General features: G+C 54.8%; 1 protein-coding gene across 6 annotated transcripts; it reads left to right on the plus strand.

Moving 5' to 3' along the window:
* The first annotated feature begins 4,660 nt into the window (after positions 1–4,660).
* Positions 4,661–16,153, plus strand: ZNF696 (zinc finger protein 696). Of its 6 annotated transcripts, none has more exons than XM_044781033.2 (3): positions 4,661–4,857; positions 6,859–6,959; positions 10,222–16,153. In XM_044781033.2, exons 2-3 carry the CDS (start codon positions 6,944–6,946, stop codon positions 11,316–11,318), a joined length of 1,113 nt encoding a protein of 370 aa, XP_044636968.1. In that variant the 5' UTR covers positions 4,661–4,857; positions 6,859–6,943; the 3' UTR covers positions 11,319–16,153. The 6 variants fall into 6 exon arrangements, with proteins under 6 accessions (XP_044636968.1, XP_014713677.1, XP_014713678.1 ...); XM_014858191.3 differs by having other exon boundaries at positions 4,806–5,030; XM_014858192.3 differs by lacking the exon at positions 4,661–4,857 and adding an exon at positions 4,987–5,030 and having other exon boundaries at positions 6,856–6,959.

Consider the following 16,153-nt stretch of genomic DNA (forward strand, 5'->3'; position numbering starts at 1 on the left):
TGCAGCGAGTGCGGGCGCGCCTTCCGGGCCCTGTCGGGCTTCTTCCAGCACCTGCGGGTCCACACCGGGGAGAAACCTTTTCTCTGCAGCGAGTACCGGCGCGCCTTCCGCCTCAGCTCGCACCTGATCCAGCACCAGCGGGTTCACGGCACCGAGTGAGCCGAGGCGGCCACCCGGAGGACCTGGGCCACGCAGGAGGGTGGAGGTGTCGCTGGGGACGCCCGCTGCGCCGTGCGGGGGGGCGGCGTGGGTGGGCAGGCTGCTGACCTCCTGCTGAAGCTGGTCGGCACACCTCGGGCCCCCCAGTCCAGTCTTCGCTCCCCTCTGGGGCCTCTAGGTGGGACAAGTGCAGACGGGGTCAGGGTCAGGGGCCTGAACGGGTGGGTTGAGCAGGGCGGGCATGCCCTTTCTCTCCTTGGGACGCCTGACGGCCTTGCTGTTGACACACAGGCGAGGAATGTAGCCCCTGAGGGCCCCGCGGTGCCCCGACCGCAGCCGGGCGGACATCTAGACCAGGGCTCTGCCAGGGGGCCAGCGCCCCTGGCCTCATTTCAGGCAGCCATCAAGCGACCACTGGTCTCTACATTTTTAAAGGGTTATGAGAAAAGGTGAATAAGCGCAAAGCATCTGTACCGCCTGGCTCTTTACGAAACAGCGGGCGGGTTTGCTCTCCAGGTTCTTACCCCTTTTCTAGGAGGGGCCGCGGGGCCCCGCCCCTGCGCAGCTCGCCCTGCGCTGGGCGGGAGGGGGGCTGGGGGGACCTCGGGGGCGGGGCGCGGGGAGGGGGCAGGCTCCAGGCGGGGTCGCGGGCAGTCGCCTCCTGTCCGCAGCTGGGAAGGGAGCGCCGCGAGCCACGCTGGAGCCTGAAACGCGGCGCGGGGGCGAGGGCGCGGGCCGGGAGTCGAGTCTGGAAGAGGGGCCGCCTCTCCGGTAGTGGGGCCGGAGCGCAGGGTCAGGTCACAGGCCCGGGACGGAGCCTGGACGGTCCAGTGCGTAGCGGGAGCGAGGTGGGACTTGCGTGTTAGAAATGTCGCTTGTGGGAAGAGCAGCCCTCCAGAGTACCTGAGATAGTCCCCTGGGATGCGGACGGAAACCTCTCTTTCTACTTTCCAGATCATTCTTTTTACATGTTTGAATTTTCACGTGTTTTATAATATTTATAATTTGTTACAAATGAATAATACAGTGGGCGTGTCAACAAGGGTTTGCTGATGCAGCGTGCAGTGAGAAAGCCTCAGGACGCCCGCCGCGGAGGGCGGGCCGGTGGGCGGGCTGTAGGGAGGCTGCAGAGGGGTGGACCCGGGGACCCTGGGGGAGGCCAGAGGCGGGAAGGTCGTCAGCGCAGGTACTGAGAAAGCTGAGGGGCTGCCTGGTGGTCCTGTGAGCAGGGGGGCGTCCTGTACGCGGCCACCCTTGGCCCCTTCGGTGGCACGTGGCCTGTGGTCTGCATTCTGCTCTCTGCTCTTGCGTCTGGAAGCTATTTCTGGGCCAAAAGAGGTGACGGTTCTGACAGCGACTACCTGGTCTCCTGCTGCCTGGCCTGCAGCACCACGAGGCAAAAGGCTGGTCCACTGTGGTCCTGCCCTCTCCTCTCTTCCCCGGGTCGGGCAGACACGCCCCAGTTCTCCTGAACCTGGCTGGGCCTCAGACTGGCTCTAGGCAATCAAAGGGAAGTGAGGAGCCAGCGGGGCCTTCTCCACATTCTCTGCACTCGGCCCACAGCGACCAGCGGCCTTCACTGGTGCCTGGCCTGAGGAAGACCAACAAAGCAGAGGCGGCCTGCGGCCATGACCACGGACCACTGCTGTTTCCAGCGCAGGGACTAGAGCATGTCTGTTAGCACAGCGCAGCCTGGCTTCTCCTGACTGAGTGAGCTGTGTCCCTTCCCGTTTCTGTGGGCGAGCTCCTTCGTCTGGAAGCCCAAATTTCCTCCTCTGCAAAGTAGTGTCCCTCTCGGGGTTATTCATAGCAGAGGAGGTGATTCGCATAAGGGGCAGTGGAAGGCGAGCGGGCCGGTAGGACACGTTAGTGCTTCTGCCTCTGCAGCGTCCCCCGGGGGCTGAATTAGTGAAGGGACAGACCCGTGTGTGGTTGGGGCCACAGGCCCTTCATTGTGAGTTTGGCTCTCCTGCCACCAGGTCTCTCTGCCACCTCTGCACCTCTCATCTCTGCAGGTCCTTGTGTGGCCACAGGCTCCAACTGCTGCCTGGTGTTCCCCAGGTCTGACACCATCTCAGCCCAGGGCTGCAGAGGACAGAGACCTCTCCTTCAGCTTCTGGGAAACCCCAAGAGAGACTGGTCACAGGCCCATCCTGGGGGAGAGAGGCTTCTAGAATGACCTAAGGGAATAGAGAAACAGCACTCAGAAGGAAGGGGTGCTGTTACTGGAATGCACAAGGGAAGGGGTCCCCTCAGGTGCACCCCAGAAAAACCCGTGCACACCCAGTGACAAAGCCACCGCTCTGGCTGTCTGAACGGAACAGCTCCTTCCGGCACCTGGTTGTCAGACTGACACATGTGGTGGGAACCCAGGGCAGTGGAAACACGTGCAGCCTTCTGGGCTCTGCTACATGTCTCGAGGCTAAGGAGGGAATGGAGGCCAGGGTGTCACTGCTGGCCTCCAGCTGCACCCTCTGAGAACAAGCTTGATATGCGATGTATGATCTGCTCCATGGCTTAAAAATGAAACAGCCCTTCCCCAGGTTTTTACAAGCTTATAAATGACTGCTTTTACTTCTGTTTGCCAAGATTTCACTTTTTTGATAAAACTTTTGACAAGCCATTTTTCCTATTATATAAGCAGATTATATTGTAGAAAATTTGGGGAATGGAGAAAAGAAGAAAGAAATCACACTAGTTCACACCACGTGGCAGAAATGTACTCTTAGAATTTTTTTACATCAACACAAATTCTTTTCCCAAACCGTTTTAGAATGGTTTGCATACATTCTGTCCCTTGGCCCCATCACACTGCAGGTTCCTGTTCTGTCTCTGTCCCACTGTTCTTCACGACGTTTTCCCTTCAACCCAGGATCCATTTTCCCTTCAGTCCAGGCTCCAGTCTGGGATCATATCTTGCCTTTAGTTGCCATATGCCCTCAGGATTCCTTAGTGTGGATCCGCTCCTCAGCCTCTCTTACCTCCCTGGAGATGGTTTATTCATTGCAAGGGCAGAAATAGCAGCCATACAGTGGAAAAAGCAGACAACACCTCGACTACATGATCGGAATTATCACCAACCAGTGAAGGGCCGATGGACACCATGTACCTTCATATGTGACACCCTGAGGACACATCATTGCAGTGTTGCAGCTGGACATGCATGACCTGTGTCCAGCTAAAAGGAAAGGGGACGAGATTGTGGAAGGAACAGGTGGGGCTTTCCAGGCAGGGGAATGGAATGAGCAGAGGCTCAGAGAGAGGCGAGAGCGAGCCTGGTGTGTTCAGGGAATGACAGCTGGCCCCACAGTTGGAGGAAGAGGTGAGGCTGGAGAGGTGGGTGGAGGTGAGGAGCCCGCGCTAGGCTTATCAAGGTAAGACCTGCTGCCATCCACGCATGGTGTGTTCTGGGCACAGCGGACAGCATGGAGCTCCCGGCTTTTGGAGAGCCAGCCTCCTCCATGGCCACCATCGATGGCCCAGCCCAGCATCGGGGGCCCCTCACCATCTGTGCTTCTGTTTGGTGAGTGGGCTGAGAACTCGGAGCAGGATGGGGGGTGGCCCAGAACAAGAGACATCTGTAAAAGTCAGATGTCAAGGGACATTGTCAGGGAGCAGGGGGATGTTTCAAGGGGCTCTCTGGGCTTGGGTTTCCTGAAGCATGTCAGGAGGTTGAGGAGAGACTGCAAGTGTCACTGACAGGAAAGTGCCTAGAGCATGGAGACACAACTGAATGATGCCTTGGGGACATGCCACTCATAACCCAAGCCCCAGGACACAGGTCTGTGGCAGATGCCGTAATGGTGTTTCAGCCTCAGGTAAACGTGGGGGCATCCATTCTGCAGAGAAACCCAAGGTTGCAGTGCCCGTGGGAAACCTGCACCCCCACCCTACGGGCATCAGACCCCAGAGAACTCCTGCCCCAGGAACTGGGTCTTGCCAACGACTGCGCAGGCTTAGGAGCAGATGCTTCCCGGTGGAGCCCTCAGGCGAGCCCCTAGTCCTCGGAGAGACTCGCCCGGGACATGGCTAGGCTGTCCCCAGACTCTGCAACCAAATACACTGTGAGATCATAAATGCAGGTTGTTTTAAGCCAGTAAGTGTGTGGTCACTGAAAACTACTGGTGAGGGAAACTGGGAGAGGTGGGGTCCCTGCAGCTGGGAGGAGAAAATGTGTCATGAGGGCAGAGTCAGTCATACGTGTGTTGGCTGCTGCAGCGGGAACACTCCGGGAGGAGGCGGCTGCGGTGCCTTTGGTCTTAGCGAGGGGAATCCACATGCTGGGGAACAGCAAGCGGCGGGCTCTGCCGCCTGGCGGGCGGTCTGAGGGTCCCTCCCCTGGCGCCTTTTCTCTGCTCTTCTCCACGGGGGAGGTTTCCTGACATGTCCCCACCCGATCCCGCGCTCCCGAGCTTTTCTGCCTGCCTCCTTCCCCCACGGAGCCCCCGCCTTTCTCCATGAGTACTGCCTGCATTCGTTCATTCATTCGTTCTTTCCGCAGTCAGCTCGGTCACCAAACCCAGACTGACATCCCTGACCCCATCTCTGGACCCGGCGGGAGGCGATGGAGCCCGGAGGGGACAGAGGAGAGACCCGGGAGCCCCGCCCGGGGCGGTGCCCGCAGAGGTCGGGGCCCTGGAGGGCCCGCGGGGGCGGGCTGACATGAAGATGGCTGGGCCAAGGCCCTCGCACACAGAGGTAGGGAATCGCCTTTAGAACAGCAAAGCGACCACGGCCGGGCCAGCAGGGTCGGCCCCGCGGCCTCCAGGGCAGCCGAGCGCACGGTCCTCCGGGGCCCTAGAGCGTCGCCGGAAGTGCCCGCGCCGCGGGTTGGGGGACGACAGCGCTTCCGGCGGGCGGCGGGGCGGCAGGTGAGCGGTTGCGGGCTGGGAGGGCGGCTGTCGCGGGGGCCGAGCCCCAGCGGAAAACTAAGGCCCGGGCGCGGGACTGCGTGTCCGTCCTGGGGTCTCGCTGCGGGAGCTGCACGTCCGCTGTGCGGAGAGGACGCGAGAGGCGGCACTAAGGCCCCGGCCAGGGACAGGCTCCCTGACCGTTGAGATGGTCTCGGGCACAGCCTCCCTGACCATTGTGACATTCTCGGGGATAGCCTCCCCTGACCAGTGTGATGGCTTCGGGGGCAGCCTCCCCTGACCAGTGTGACAGCTTCAGGGACCCCCAACCGTTGCGACGGTCTCAGGGGCTCCTGAGCATTGTGGTGACCAGTGTGACAGCCCTGGGGACAGCCTCCCTTGACCACTGCGATGGCCTCGGGGACAGCCTCCCTGACCATTGTGACGGCCTCGGGGACCCCTGACCATTTGATGGCCTCAGGGACAGGTGGACTGAGAACCTCCCCTGACCGTTGTGACGGCTGTGAGGGGGTCACTTTGTCCCGGCTACTAGCATGGGTAAACCTTCTTGTTCTTTACTTGAAATCACTTTATCCCTGTAGGTCATATAGGAAGTATCCCTAGAGGTCAGTCTTTGTGGACGTCCCTGATTTCAGGGCCGGGTAGGTTCTGGAAGCGAAGCCCGGTGTGATGAAGGCCTTTGTAGATCTTGAATTCCCCGCCTGCCACGTGGCATCGCTTCCCCTCCCAGGAGCCTGCCTGTCTTCCCTTTCTGGCTCCTAAGGTGCTACCGTTTTTAAGTCTTTGCTACTTTCAGAATAAAACGTGACGTTTTAAATTACATTTTTTGGGACCAGCCCTGTCGCCAAGTGGTTAAGTTGGCGCACTCTGCTTCGGCGCCCTGGGGTTTTGCCGGTTTGGATCCTGGGTGTGGACCTAGCACCGCTCATCAGACCCCGCTGAGGGGGCGTCCCATATAGCACAACCAGAGGTACAAGTGGAATATACAACTATACTGGGTGGCTTTGGGGAGAAGGAGAAGAAGAAGAAGAAGAAAAGATTGGTAACAGAGTTAGCTCAGGTGCCAATCTTCAAAAAAATAAAAATAAATTACATTTCTTAGTTGCAAATATGGGGCTTATATTAAAAAATATTATTGGCCACTGTTTTTTTTTCTTTTTTGGATTACCAGTTCATGACTTTACCGAGTGTTCATGCTTTCTCGTGAATATGTAGTAGTCTTTATGTGTTAAGGATATGAATGTCGATCTGGGTTGCAAATATTCCTCCTGTTGTTGGAGTTTTTTTCATTTGTTTGCTTTTTACATGAAATTTTCTCAGGTGGTTAAATCTGTCCAACTTTACCTTTGGTGTCAAGCTTAGCAAAATCATTCCTCAATCCAAAATGACACCATTCAATTAATTTTTCTTGGTTTTTTGGTTTCATACTTTATATTCAAATCTTTATAATTATCAGGAAAGTTTTAAAAGCATAGCTATTTCCCCAGACATCTGAAGCTGATTGAAGGGGCTGGGCTCGTCCTCGTTCGTGGAGCTGAGATGGCAGCAGGCAGCTGGCAGATGCTGCCACACCCACCTTTGCTCTGAACTTTGGGGGGCAGGGCTGCAGGGAGCCCACATGGCCTGCACAGGGTTCCCACAGAACACTAGTTTCCAGGGTCTCTGTTGAGTCAGGACCTTGATTCCTAGTGACAGCAGCGGGCCCAGTGGGGGACGGGGCTCCTTTGGCATCCCCAGGGGGGCTCTGACCCTCGCTTCTCTGAAGGCATTCTGACCTTGCCGTCACTCTCTGTCATTTTCTCCCCTTTCTTCTCTGGTACCCAAGCAGGTGTTCCCACACCTGGTGTTTCTGCTAGGTGCTGCGGAGGAGGGTCCCCAGGCTTGCGTCTCCAGAACCCACAGAGGCCACCTTGATGGACACATGCACAGGTGAGGCCTGGCAGCCAGGTCCAGAGGGGCCGCGGGGGGACTGTCCTGGGGCTAGGGAGGTCCTAGGGGACAGCTGAGGAATCGGGCTCCCCAAGTCAGTCTGCCGGCTGCAGAGGGACACCGCCGGCCTCGGGCGGCACAGCCCCATCCCACTTCCTTTCCCCTCACAGCCCTCCTCCTCTCACTGCCCGCTGGCCTCACCTCTCCCTGCTTCCTTCCTCTGCTCTCCTGGCACACTCTGCACCCCTCCCTTCTGGTCCCCTTGCCTGGAGACTTCTGAGAACAAGAACACTAATGATATCGAACCGCAAGTGAGCTCGCTCTCCCATCACGCAGCAAGGCAGTCTCTGACGCCGGGTTCAGTGAAGAAAGTAGGAATTTTATTGCAAAGCGCTGAGCAGGGAGAACGGGCGGCTCGTGCTGTAATCCCGAATTCCCAAAAAGCTACAAGCAAGGGTTTTTATTGGGGTCTTAGGTGGGGACGGGGAGCATGTGCCCTTGGGGCTGAAGTTCTAAGAGTGCTCTGCACAGGGACGGCTGTCTCTTCTACGCGTCACGCATAGTGGATTTTAGTCTTTGACCTCTGAAGTTTACAGTCAGTCATTTCAGCTCCTCGATGTTCCTGTAAGGTGCTTAGGCAGGCAGGGGGCTGTCAGCAAGTTCCTCTCTATCAGCGTCCTCCTGCTGTTCTGCAAGGCGGGCTCAGGAACCTTGGCTATTTTGTTTCCCATGTTAACCTTGAGGGTACAAAGCACAGTTTCCCCCTAATCCAGGGTGATTTTAACTCCTTCACCCTCAGTTTCGTTAATTCTTGGCTCTGCTTCCCGGGGCCCAGCTGTGTCAGTGGTCCTGGGCTCAGAGTAGGTGACCAGGAAGAGTCTGATGGATGAAAACCTGGCTAGCGTCCCGCCCATCGGCCATCTCCCTTTCCGGCTCCCATCCCACTCTGTACTGAAGAGTTAAGGCCACATTTGAGGGCTGTCAAAGCTGAGGACTCATATTCCATTTACTGTTGTTGCTATTATGACATTATATAACCAGTGCTAACAACAATGCCATCTTCCCTTAGCAAAGACACATGATTGCCTCGAGCCTTTCCCCACCACACTCTCTGATGGTTTCCACTCAGCAGTTGGGGCCTGGGCACAATATAACCACGGCTGCCCAGAACAAACACACACCCCCCGCACACCTGCACCTGATCCCCCTGAAGTCAGGAACCCCCGTGTCCACGCACACATGCTCATCCCTCAGGGGCACTGCCATGGAGCTGCCCTTCATGCCTGGGACTCCAGGCCATGCCTCTCCCTCCCGTGTCCAACCTCAATCCTGTCCAGATGGGGTTCTGCACAGTCCTGCAATTTTGGACTAAATAATAATTGTAGCAAATGCCAACATACAGAGTGGCGGAGGAAGAGCAGGTCACTCACAACAAAACCACCCATTTTGAAAGGAATAAAGAGAAAACCCCATGTCTGGGTTGCCGGCCCCGAGTTTGTACCACCAGCTATAACAGCCTGAAGGAGAGATGTGGGTGGAGTGACATAGGGGGCCGTTGGATCTCACCGGCGTGTTTGGTGACTGGCACCTTTGCTGGGGGAGCGAGTTTCTTCATGAGAAGGCCTGGCAGCCCCAGCTTCTGCTTGTGGGAGGACTCCTCCCCATCAGGGTTTCTCAGCCTCGGCACTGTGGACATCTTGGGATGGAAGATTCTTTGTTGTGGGGCATCCTGTGCATTCTAGGATGTTCCACAGCCTACCTGGCCTCTACCTAACCACTGAGTGCCAGGAGCACCCCCTCCCATGGTGACCTCAGAGTTTCCAGACAGAAGTGCCCTGGAGACAACGTCGCCCCAGATGAGAACCAGTGCTCCATGCTTAGGGCCCTTCAGGGCCCCTCGGAGGCTGGCACGGGAGGACACCTACACAGGGCTGCCTGGGGCACCTGGCCTGGCCTCAGGAGGCAAGCAGTTCACAGGACCTGAAGCCTGACCCGGCAGAACCAGCAGGAGAGGATGTGGCCCTCCTTGTCTTAACTCTGAATAACTTTTTCTTCATAAGTGCCTCTGAGTCACTTTCTTGAACTTCCAGGTCCACCAAACCACAAGGCCAGGGCTGGCCACCCCCGGGGGCCTTCTGTTTCTTAGCCCTTGCTTGCGGCCTCTCCCTACCTCCAGTTGCTCAACTGAACAGCCCCCTTATTAGGGAATCAGTGGGAAAGCTCTGTGGATGCCACCCGCCTGGGAAGAGCATCCTTGCCCCCCAGCCCAGCCATAGGTGTCGTTATGACATCCGCAGTTCAAGTCCTCGAGAGGGGAGCGGCTGAGGACTTAACTGGTTCCGTTCAGTGGCTCAGGTTATTGCCTGTGGGTGGAAAAGTTTTCTCTTAACTTGGTTGCTGTGCTTGTCATGGTGGTCCTGTCCTCCTGAGCTCCCTCGTGAGTAGGCGTCCCTGTCTCAGCTCCCCAGGCGCCCCTGCAGCACCTGGCACAGGAGGACCCTGTGAAGGCCACAGTCAGTACCCAGCATTCTGAGATCCCACTATCATGCTCCCACATCCAGAAAGCTTCTGACTAGGTGGGCACATGGTGTGTTCCCATTAGCCAACGGGACTAGTTTAACCAGATGCCTCACTGCCCAACAGTCAGGACCGGGAGGGCCCCACCAGCTCCATCGTCCTTCTCACAGGCTGCTGGCCGCTTACTCTGGGTGCTCACTTCTCGCTGAGAAAGGATTCTCTTACTTGCATAGAACAGAGTCCTTTGAGTTGGTGGGTTGGGGGAATTGTCAAGGATACAGGGTTGTCTCAGGGAGTCCTGGCTTGGAGAAACAGGCTGTGCCATCAGGGCACCCTTGTCCCTACACCTCCCGGACCTCTGCTTCAGTTTCATTCTGCTCTGCTTTGCTGCCGACCAACTTTCATTGCTTTCCAGGCCACATGGCAGAGCAGGCAGCACTCAGCCTGGTTTCTGCCTCCTTCACTCCTGACACAGGTGGACTAAGGTCAGGGGCAGGGAGGCACCCTGCTGAGCCCTCCTCCGGCCCCTTGTCTGTTCCTGTAACCACAGCAGTTAGGAACGGGGAGGAGAACTGGGCTGGATCGGGACAAGCAAAATGACAGGTGTCTGCTGCCCACTGCCTTTGTTGCCATCACTTCTGTCATCTCCACAGGTGGCAGTGCCGTCTCAAGTTCACATACAACTGTATGTTGTTCAAGAGTTTTCTTATGTCTAAAGTTATACATCCCTGACCCTCTTTTCCAGCTTTTCTGGCACAGGCATCCAGTGGTGGCCATGCTTCCAGCTGTGCTGCTGAGCAAGGGGCTGAGAGCACAGGGTTGGCACCAAAGCCAGTGATGTTAGGAGAAGGGGAAAGCCATGGAGAGAGTGTGCCAGGACTGCTTCAGGGGCCTCCCCGGGCACTGGGGCTTCGGGACCTTTGTGGGATTGAGGAAGCTGGAGAGAAGCCCGGAGATCCCCCTCGGGGACCGGCTGTTTATGAGAAAGCTGCAGGGCAGAACGGCCACGGGAGCACTGTGTCTGGGTCCGAAGTCACCCTGAATGCAGGCTCTGCGACGGATGGGAGAGGAAGCTGGAAAGGGCGGCCTTATCGATGCAGCACTTGCGACAGGGGCTTCAAATGCTATTCGGATGTGGTGAAGCATCAGAGCATTCACTCTGGGGAGAAACCCTACGAATGCAGCGACTGTGGGAAAGCTTTTATCCACAGCTCACATGTCGTCAGGCACCAGCGAATTCACAACGGGGAGAAGCCGTACGTTTGCAAGGAGTGTGGGAAAGCCTTCAGCCAGAGCTTCAACCTTATTAGGCATCAGAGAATCCATACGGGAGAAAGACCTTACGAATGTCCTGAATGTGGCAAGTCCTTCAGTCAGCGGTCAGACGCTGTTAAGCACCGGAGAATCCACACTGGAGAGAGACTGTATGAGTGCAGCGAATGTGGGAAAACCTTCATTCACAGTTCCAATGTCGTTCGGCACCAGAGAATTCACCATGGAGAGAACCCCTACGAATGTAAAGAATGTGGGAAAGCCTTCAGCCAGAGCTCCAACCTCATTCAGCACCAGAGGGTGCACACCGGCGAGAAGCCCTACGCGTGCCAGGAGTGCGGGCGCGCCTTCAGCCGAAGCTCCTTCCTCAGCGAGCACCGGCGCATCCACACTGGGGAGAAGCCCTACGAGTGCAGCGAGTGTGGGCGCGCCTTCCGGGCCCTGTCCGGCTTCTTCCGGCACCAGAGGATCCACACCGGCGAGAAGCCTTTCCGCTGCACGGAGTGTGGGCGCGCCTTCCGCCTGAGCTTTCACCTGATCCAGCACCAGCGGGTTCACGGCCCCGAGTGAACCTGGGAGGGGTGGTGTGGAGCAGGGACAACGTGCCGACGAGACTGGAGGGGGCGGGGGCGACACCTGTGAAAGCTTGCCCACGCCAAGAGGTTTGTGTGCTTCGTTCCACGTGCAGTGAGGACAATAAAGCTGTCTTGGTGGCTTAGTCTTGCCCAGGCGGAAGGCTTCAGTCTGTCTGTCTGCTGCCACCTTGCCTGGGGGCAGTCGGAAGAGAAGGGGGTCTCAGGGAAGGCAAGCTGTGTCGATGGGAATGGAGGTTTTCCCAGAGGAAGAGAGGGGATCGATGGTGACGTGTCCACTGAAATGAATTTTTTTCACTTTCATAGCACTGTTTTTCCTGAGGTGTAATTTACATATGGTGAAATGCATAGATCTTAAGTGTTTGGTTTTATGAGTTTTGACAAATATAACCCGTTTTGACCTTTATAACCACCACACTATGAAGATGGAGACTATTTCCATCATCCCAGAAAGTTCCTTTATGCCTCCTTCAAGTCGACCCCCTCATCCTCAGAGGCAACCAGTGAGTTCATTTCTATCACTATAGTTTTGCTTGTTCTAGAACCTTGTATAAATAGAACATTATAATCTTTTATGTCTGATTTCTTTCCCTCTACTTAATGTTTTTGAGATTTATCCATGTACCTGTTGTATGTCTTTTAGTTCCGTAGCACTTTTTAAAAGGCAAGAGTCACTTTCTACCTTGTGTCAAAGCTGTATGTTTATGTCTGAGTCTCCATCAACGTGTGAGCTCCTTGTAGCCAGAACGGCTGTAGCACAGCCCTGGATACAGACTGTGCGCCCCACAACAGAGCAGCAAGTGCAATATGCTGGGGAGTTTTATGGAAGAGGCACGAAGGAGAGACCATGAGGCCTGGCCACAAGGAGGCGATGACCTCGATCCACTTGTTTTTACAGCATTTCAGAGTGTGCAGCGTGCAGAACTCTGCTCAGCCTCATGCAGGCAGTACAAGAAAAGGAAGCTTAAGATACTTGCACTTTCAACAAATGCTTCCTAAGCCCTCAGCTGTTCTACGGGAAGCAAATCCACCATGGTATCTGCCCTCGAGGACCCTACGGGCTGAGGGTGAGACAGACGCACAGCTCTCACTGGAACGGACACCCCAGGAAAAGTCCAGTAACATAAGCATATACAGGGAGTGGGCAGCGCGGGAGAGCAGCAGACAGGAAGCCTGGCGCAGGGGACGAAACCGGGAGGAGCTCCCAGGGTGACTCCTGAGCTGGTTCTTCAAAGATTTAATCAACACATGGATTAAGTGTTGTGTACAAAGCAAAGGCCGGGGCACACGAGAGGAATGTGAAAGGGTGTAAGAAACGTGCTTATAGGACCTTGCGATTTTGTAGTTGGTGATCCAAGACAAAGTGTAATAATAGAAAACAATGGTCTAAGTGAGCTCACTACTTGATCTGAAATCGCACATGACAACTCGACAGGGTTATGGACACGCGTACAGTCACGCGCCGCAGAACGCCGTTTGGGTCAGCAACGGACCACATACACGACAGTGGCCCCGTACAGTTAGTGCCAGAGAGCCTAGGTGTGTGGTGTGCTGTGCCATCTAGGTTTGCGGGAGTGGACTCTGTGATGGTCACACAATGAAATCGCCTACCACCACATTTCTGAGAACATGTTGCTGTCGCCACATGACACATGACTGCAAATGTTACTTGCCAGATAGGGAGAGAGAGCTGTCTTTGTTGGGGAAAATATTTTGGTGCCTATTGTTAAACTCTGCCATGATGAATTCAGTGAGGTCACGTTACTGAAAGTCGACTGTAATGAACAAGACAAATCTGAGCAGTCACCTGGTGTAAGTCCTGGGGTCCGGCTCCTGATCCAGATCTGCCCTGGTCCGGCTGTGGTTTGGTGCCACTCCATGGCAGTTGTCTGCTCTAGCATAACTACCGACTGTGAATTATTCTGGGTCCTGGAGCTGGCTGGACTTCCAAAATAGTAGCACAATTCTAGGGCTCTTATTGGCACCTATTTCTTTTAAGATGTGAGCTTAGGGGGCCAGGGTGTAGTGGTTAACTTTGGTGTGCTCCGCTTTGGCGGCCCAGGTTTGGGGGTTTGGTCCCAGGCATGAACCTACACCACCTGTCAGCCATGCTGAGGCAGCAACCCACACACAAAAGAGAGGAAGACTGGCAATAGATGTTAGCTCAGGGCAAATCTTACACACACACACACAGATGTGAGCTTAGGCTGCAGGGCTGTGCAGCCTGTAGGGGCAGAGTGGATTCAGTGGCACCACGGCTACTGGGCTGCTGGCTCTTGCACCAATGGTGAGGTGGGAAACTGAGCCTGGGACGCCCATGCTGAGCCAAGATCCTCAGATGTGCTGAGGGGTCCCAGGTTCGTGCTGCTCCCAGGTCCTAGGGGAAGCCAAAGCAGTCCCTCTTTGGAGCAAAGTTTCTGTCCTCAGAGCCGTGGTGCTCCTGCTCATAAGGTCAAGCAGAGAGCTCGCGGAGGTCAGCAGGCACACAGGAAGGTGAGTCCCACTGAATGAGGATCAACGCCGACAGCAAACAGTCATACAAACCACAAAGGCGCAGGCACTGACCATAGTTACGCATGAAGTGTTTAAAGAAATAAGACAGTCACAGCGAACAGAAAGCAATAGGACACTATCAGGAATGAAGAGGCAGGGATTTTAAAGGAGAACTTGTAGGAATGAGAAATGTAATTGTTGAAATAGAACTCAACGGGCGGGTTAAAGAGCTGAGCAGAGCGTGCTGAAGAAAGCGCTGGTGCATGGAAGACACGCCCAGGGCGATCCAGAATAGCACACAGACAAGGAGACAGAGAACAGAAAGCACATGGTAAAGGCTGGAAGATCCAACAGGAAGGTCTGCCGTGGATCTGAAGGGAGTCCCGGGAGAGAGAAGGGAGGAAACAGTGAAACCCTGCACTGACACCCGCCCCAGTTATTCCAATTCCAACCTGCTGGGCAGATGGCTCCCCTAGCCCGCCCAGTCCCTGTCCTCCACCAGGGCCAAGGCTCGGATTTTCTGCAGGGCTGAGGATGGAGGGCCAAGCGAGGCCAGGTGGGGAAGCCAGCCAACCCCGTGTGGAGATGAGGCCCGTCCGCATCCCTACTTCTCCCCTGGCTCAGTCTCCCCACAGTCAGGCTGACAAAATATCAGTTAAAGGCGAGCACACTGACACTGTTCTCAGTATCCCGGAAGTCCCAGCCGTCCTCGTCCCGGAGTCACCCCTGTCAGCACTTGGGCCCGACGCACAGCTGCCCACCTGCGCTGAGGCTGTGCTCTGTCGGCCTGACTGCAGGGCCCACAGCCAACTTGCTTAGCCTCCGGCTGGCGTCTCTACAGGCTCGTTTCATCATCGTCACAATTCTGCGCTCTACAGGACTGAATTTCTTTGGATCCCACTTAGAGTGTTCCAGCAAGGCTTTTCTTTCTTTAATGAAAAACATAAATTCACAGATCCGGGAAGTACAATGTATATGAAGCTGCATAAATGAAGAGAGATCCACACCTAGATACAAGACAACTGAAGCAGACCAGCAAGACAAAGATCCTGAAAGAGAGCAGGGCCAGATCTCCAACACAGGAACTAGAGTTGCACCGTCAGAGACTTCTGGAGTCAGCCGCAGAGACAAGGCCGTGGTGAGTGTCTTCAGCGTGCACACAGGACCTGGCGGCCTAGACCTGGATGCCCAGCAAAATTAGTTTTCATAGATGAGGTGAAAACAAACATTTATTTATACATAAATCTCAGTTTATCACTAAGGAACTTTCGCTACAAGAACATCCGAAGTCTGTACTGCAAAAAGAAGGAAAATGATTTCAGAATGATGGTCTTAGTTAGAAAATGGAATGTAAGCAAACCAAATGATAAATATGAATGTAATCCAAACATTCTATGTATGAAAGAATAACGTCACCTAAAATACTGGGCAAGAAGAGCATGGGCGTTAGAAGAGGATTTAGGGGCTCGCCCCATGGCCGAGTGGTTAAGTTCACGCGCTCTGCTTCAGCGGCCCAGGGTTCGCCGGTTCAGATCCTGGGCACAGACCACACAGTTCATCCAGCCATGCTGAGGTGGCGTCCCGCATAGCAGAACTAGAATGACCTACAACTACGATATCCAACTGTGTACTGAGGAAGACGGGCAACAGATGTTAGCTCAATCTTCTTCACACACAAAAAAAAAAACAAAGAAGACAATTTAAATGGCCCAAGATCCTGTTATTGTTGTCAAGGGGTGTAAGACTTTAATTTTAGACTGTGACAAGTTAAATATGCATAGTATAGTTTAATGTTAATTACTAAATATAAACAGTGCATATATTTCCAATCCAGTAGAAAAACAAAAATGCAATCATTTAAAATGAACAAAAACTTCTATCAATTAAAAAATAAGCAGGAAAAAAGAAAAACCTGGAAATAACTGGGCAAATAACCAAAGAGTAAGATGGCAGAAACCATCCAAACATGTCCGTGATCGCAGCAAGCCCGAGTGGGTGGCACCCCAGTTCAAACACGACGACAGGGAGGACCCTGCACCTCAGAGCCATGGTGGGCGAGTGCAGAGGGCAGGTGGAGGCCGAGTCCGCCCAGGAAGGAAAGGGACACTCGGCGGAAGCAGGCGGCACGGGACGAGGGGAAGTGTGAACAAGGATGTGTGGCAACCTCAGGGACTAAAAGGAACTGTACCCATTAAAAAAGAACAGAATAGTGTTTCTAAAGGAACAATTCAAAAGAACGAACGAACTCTTAGAGATTAAATGTGATGGTGGGAATTAAAAACAAATTAGTGAGAAAGTTGAGAAGTAAAGTTGAGAAAA

The sequence above is a fragment of the Equus asinus genome, chromosome 12, assembly GCF_041296235.1.
Source record: "Equus asinus isolate D_3611 breed Donkey chromosome 12, EquAss-T2T_v2, whole genome shotgun sequence".
NCBI lineage: Eukaryota > Metazoa > Chordata > Mammalia > Perissodactyla > Equidae > Equus > Equus asinus.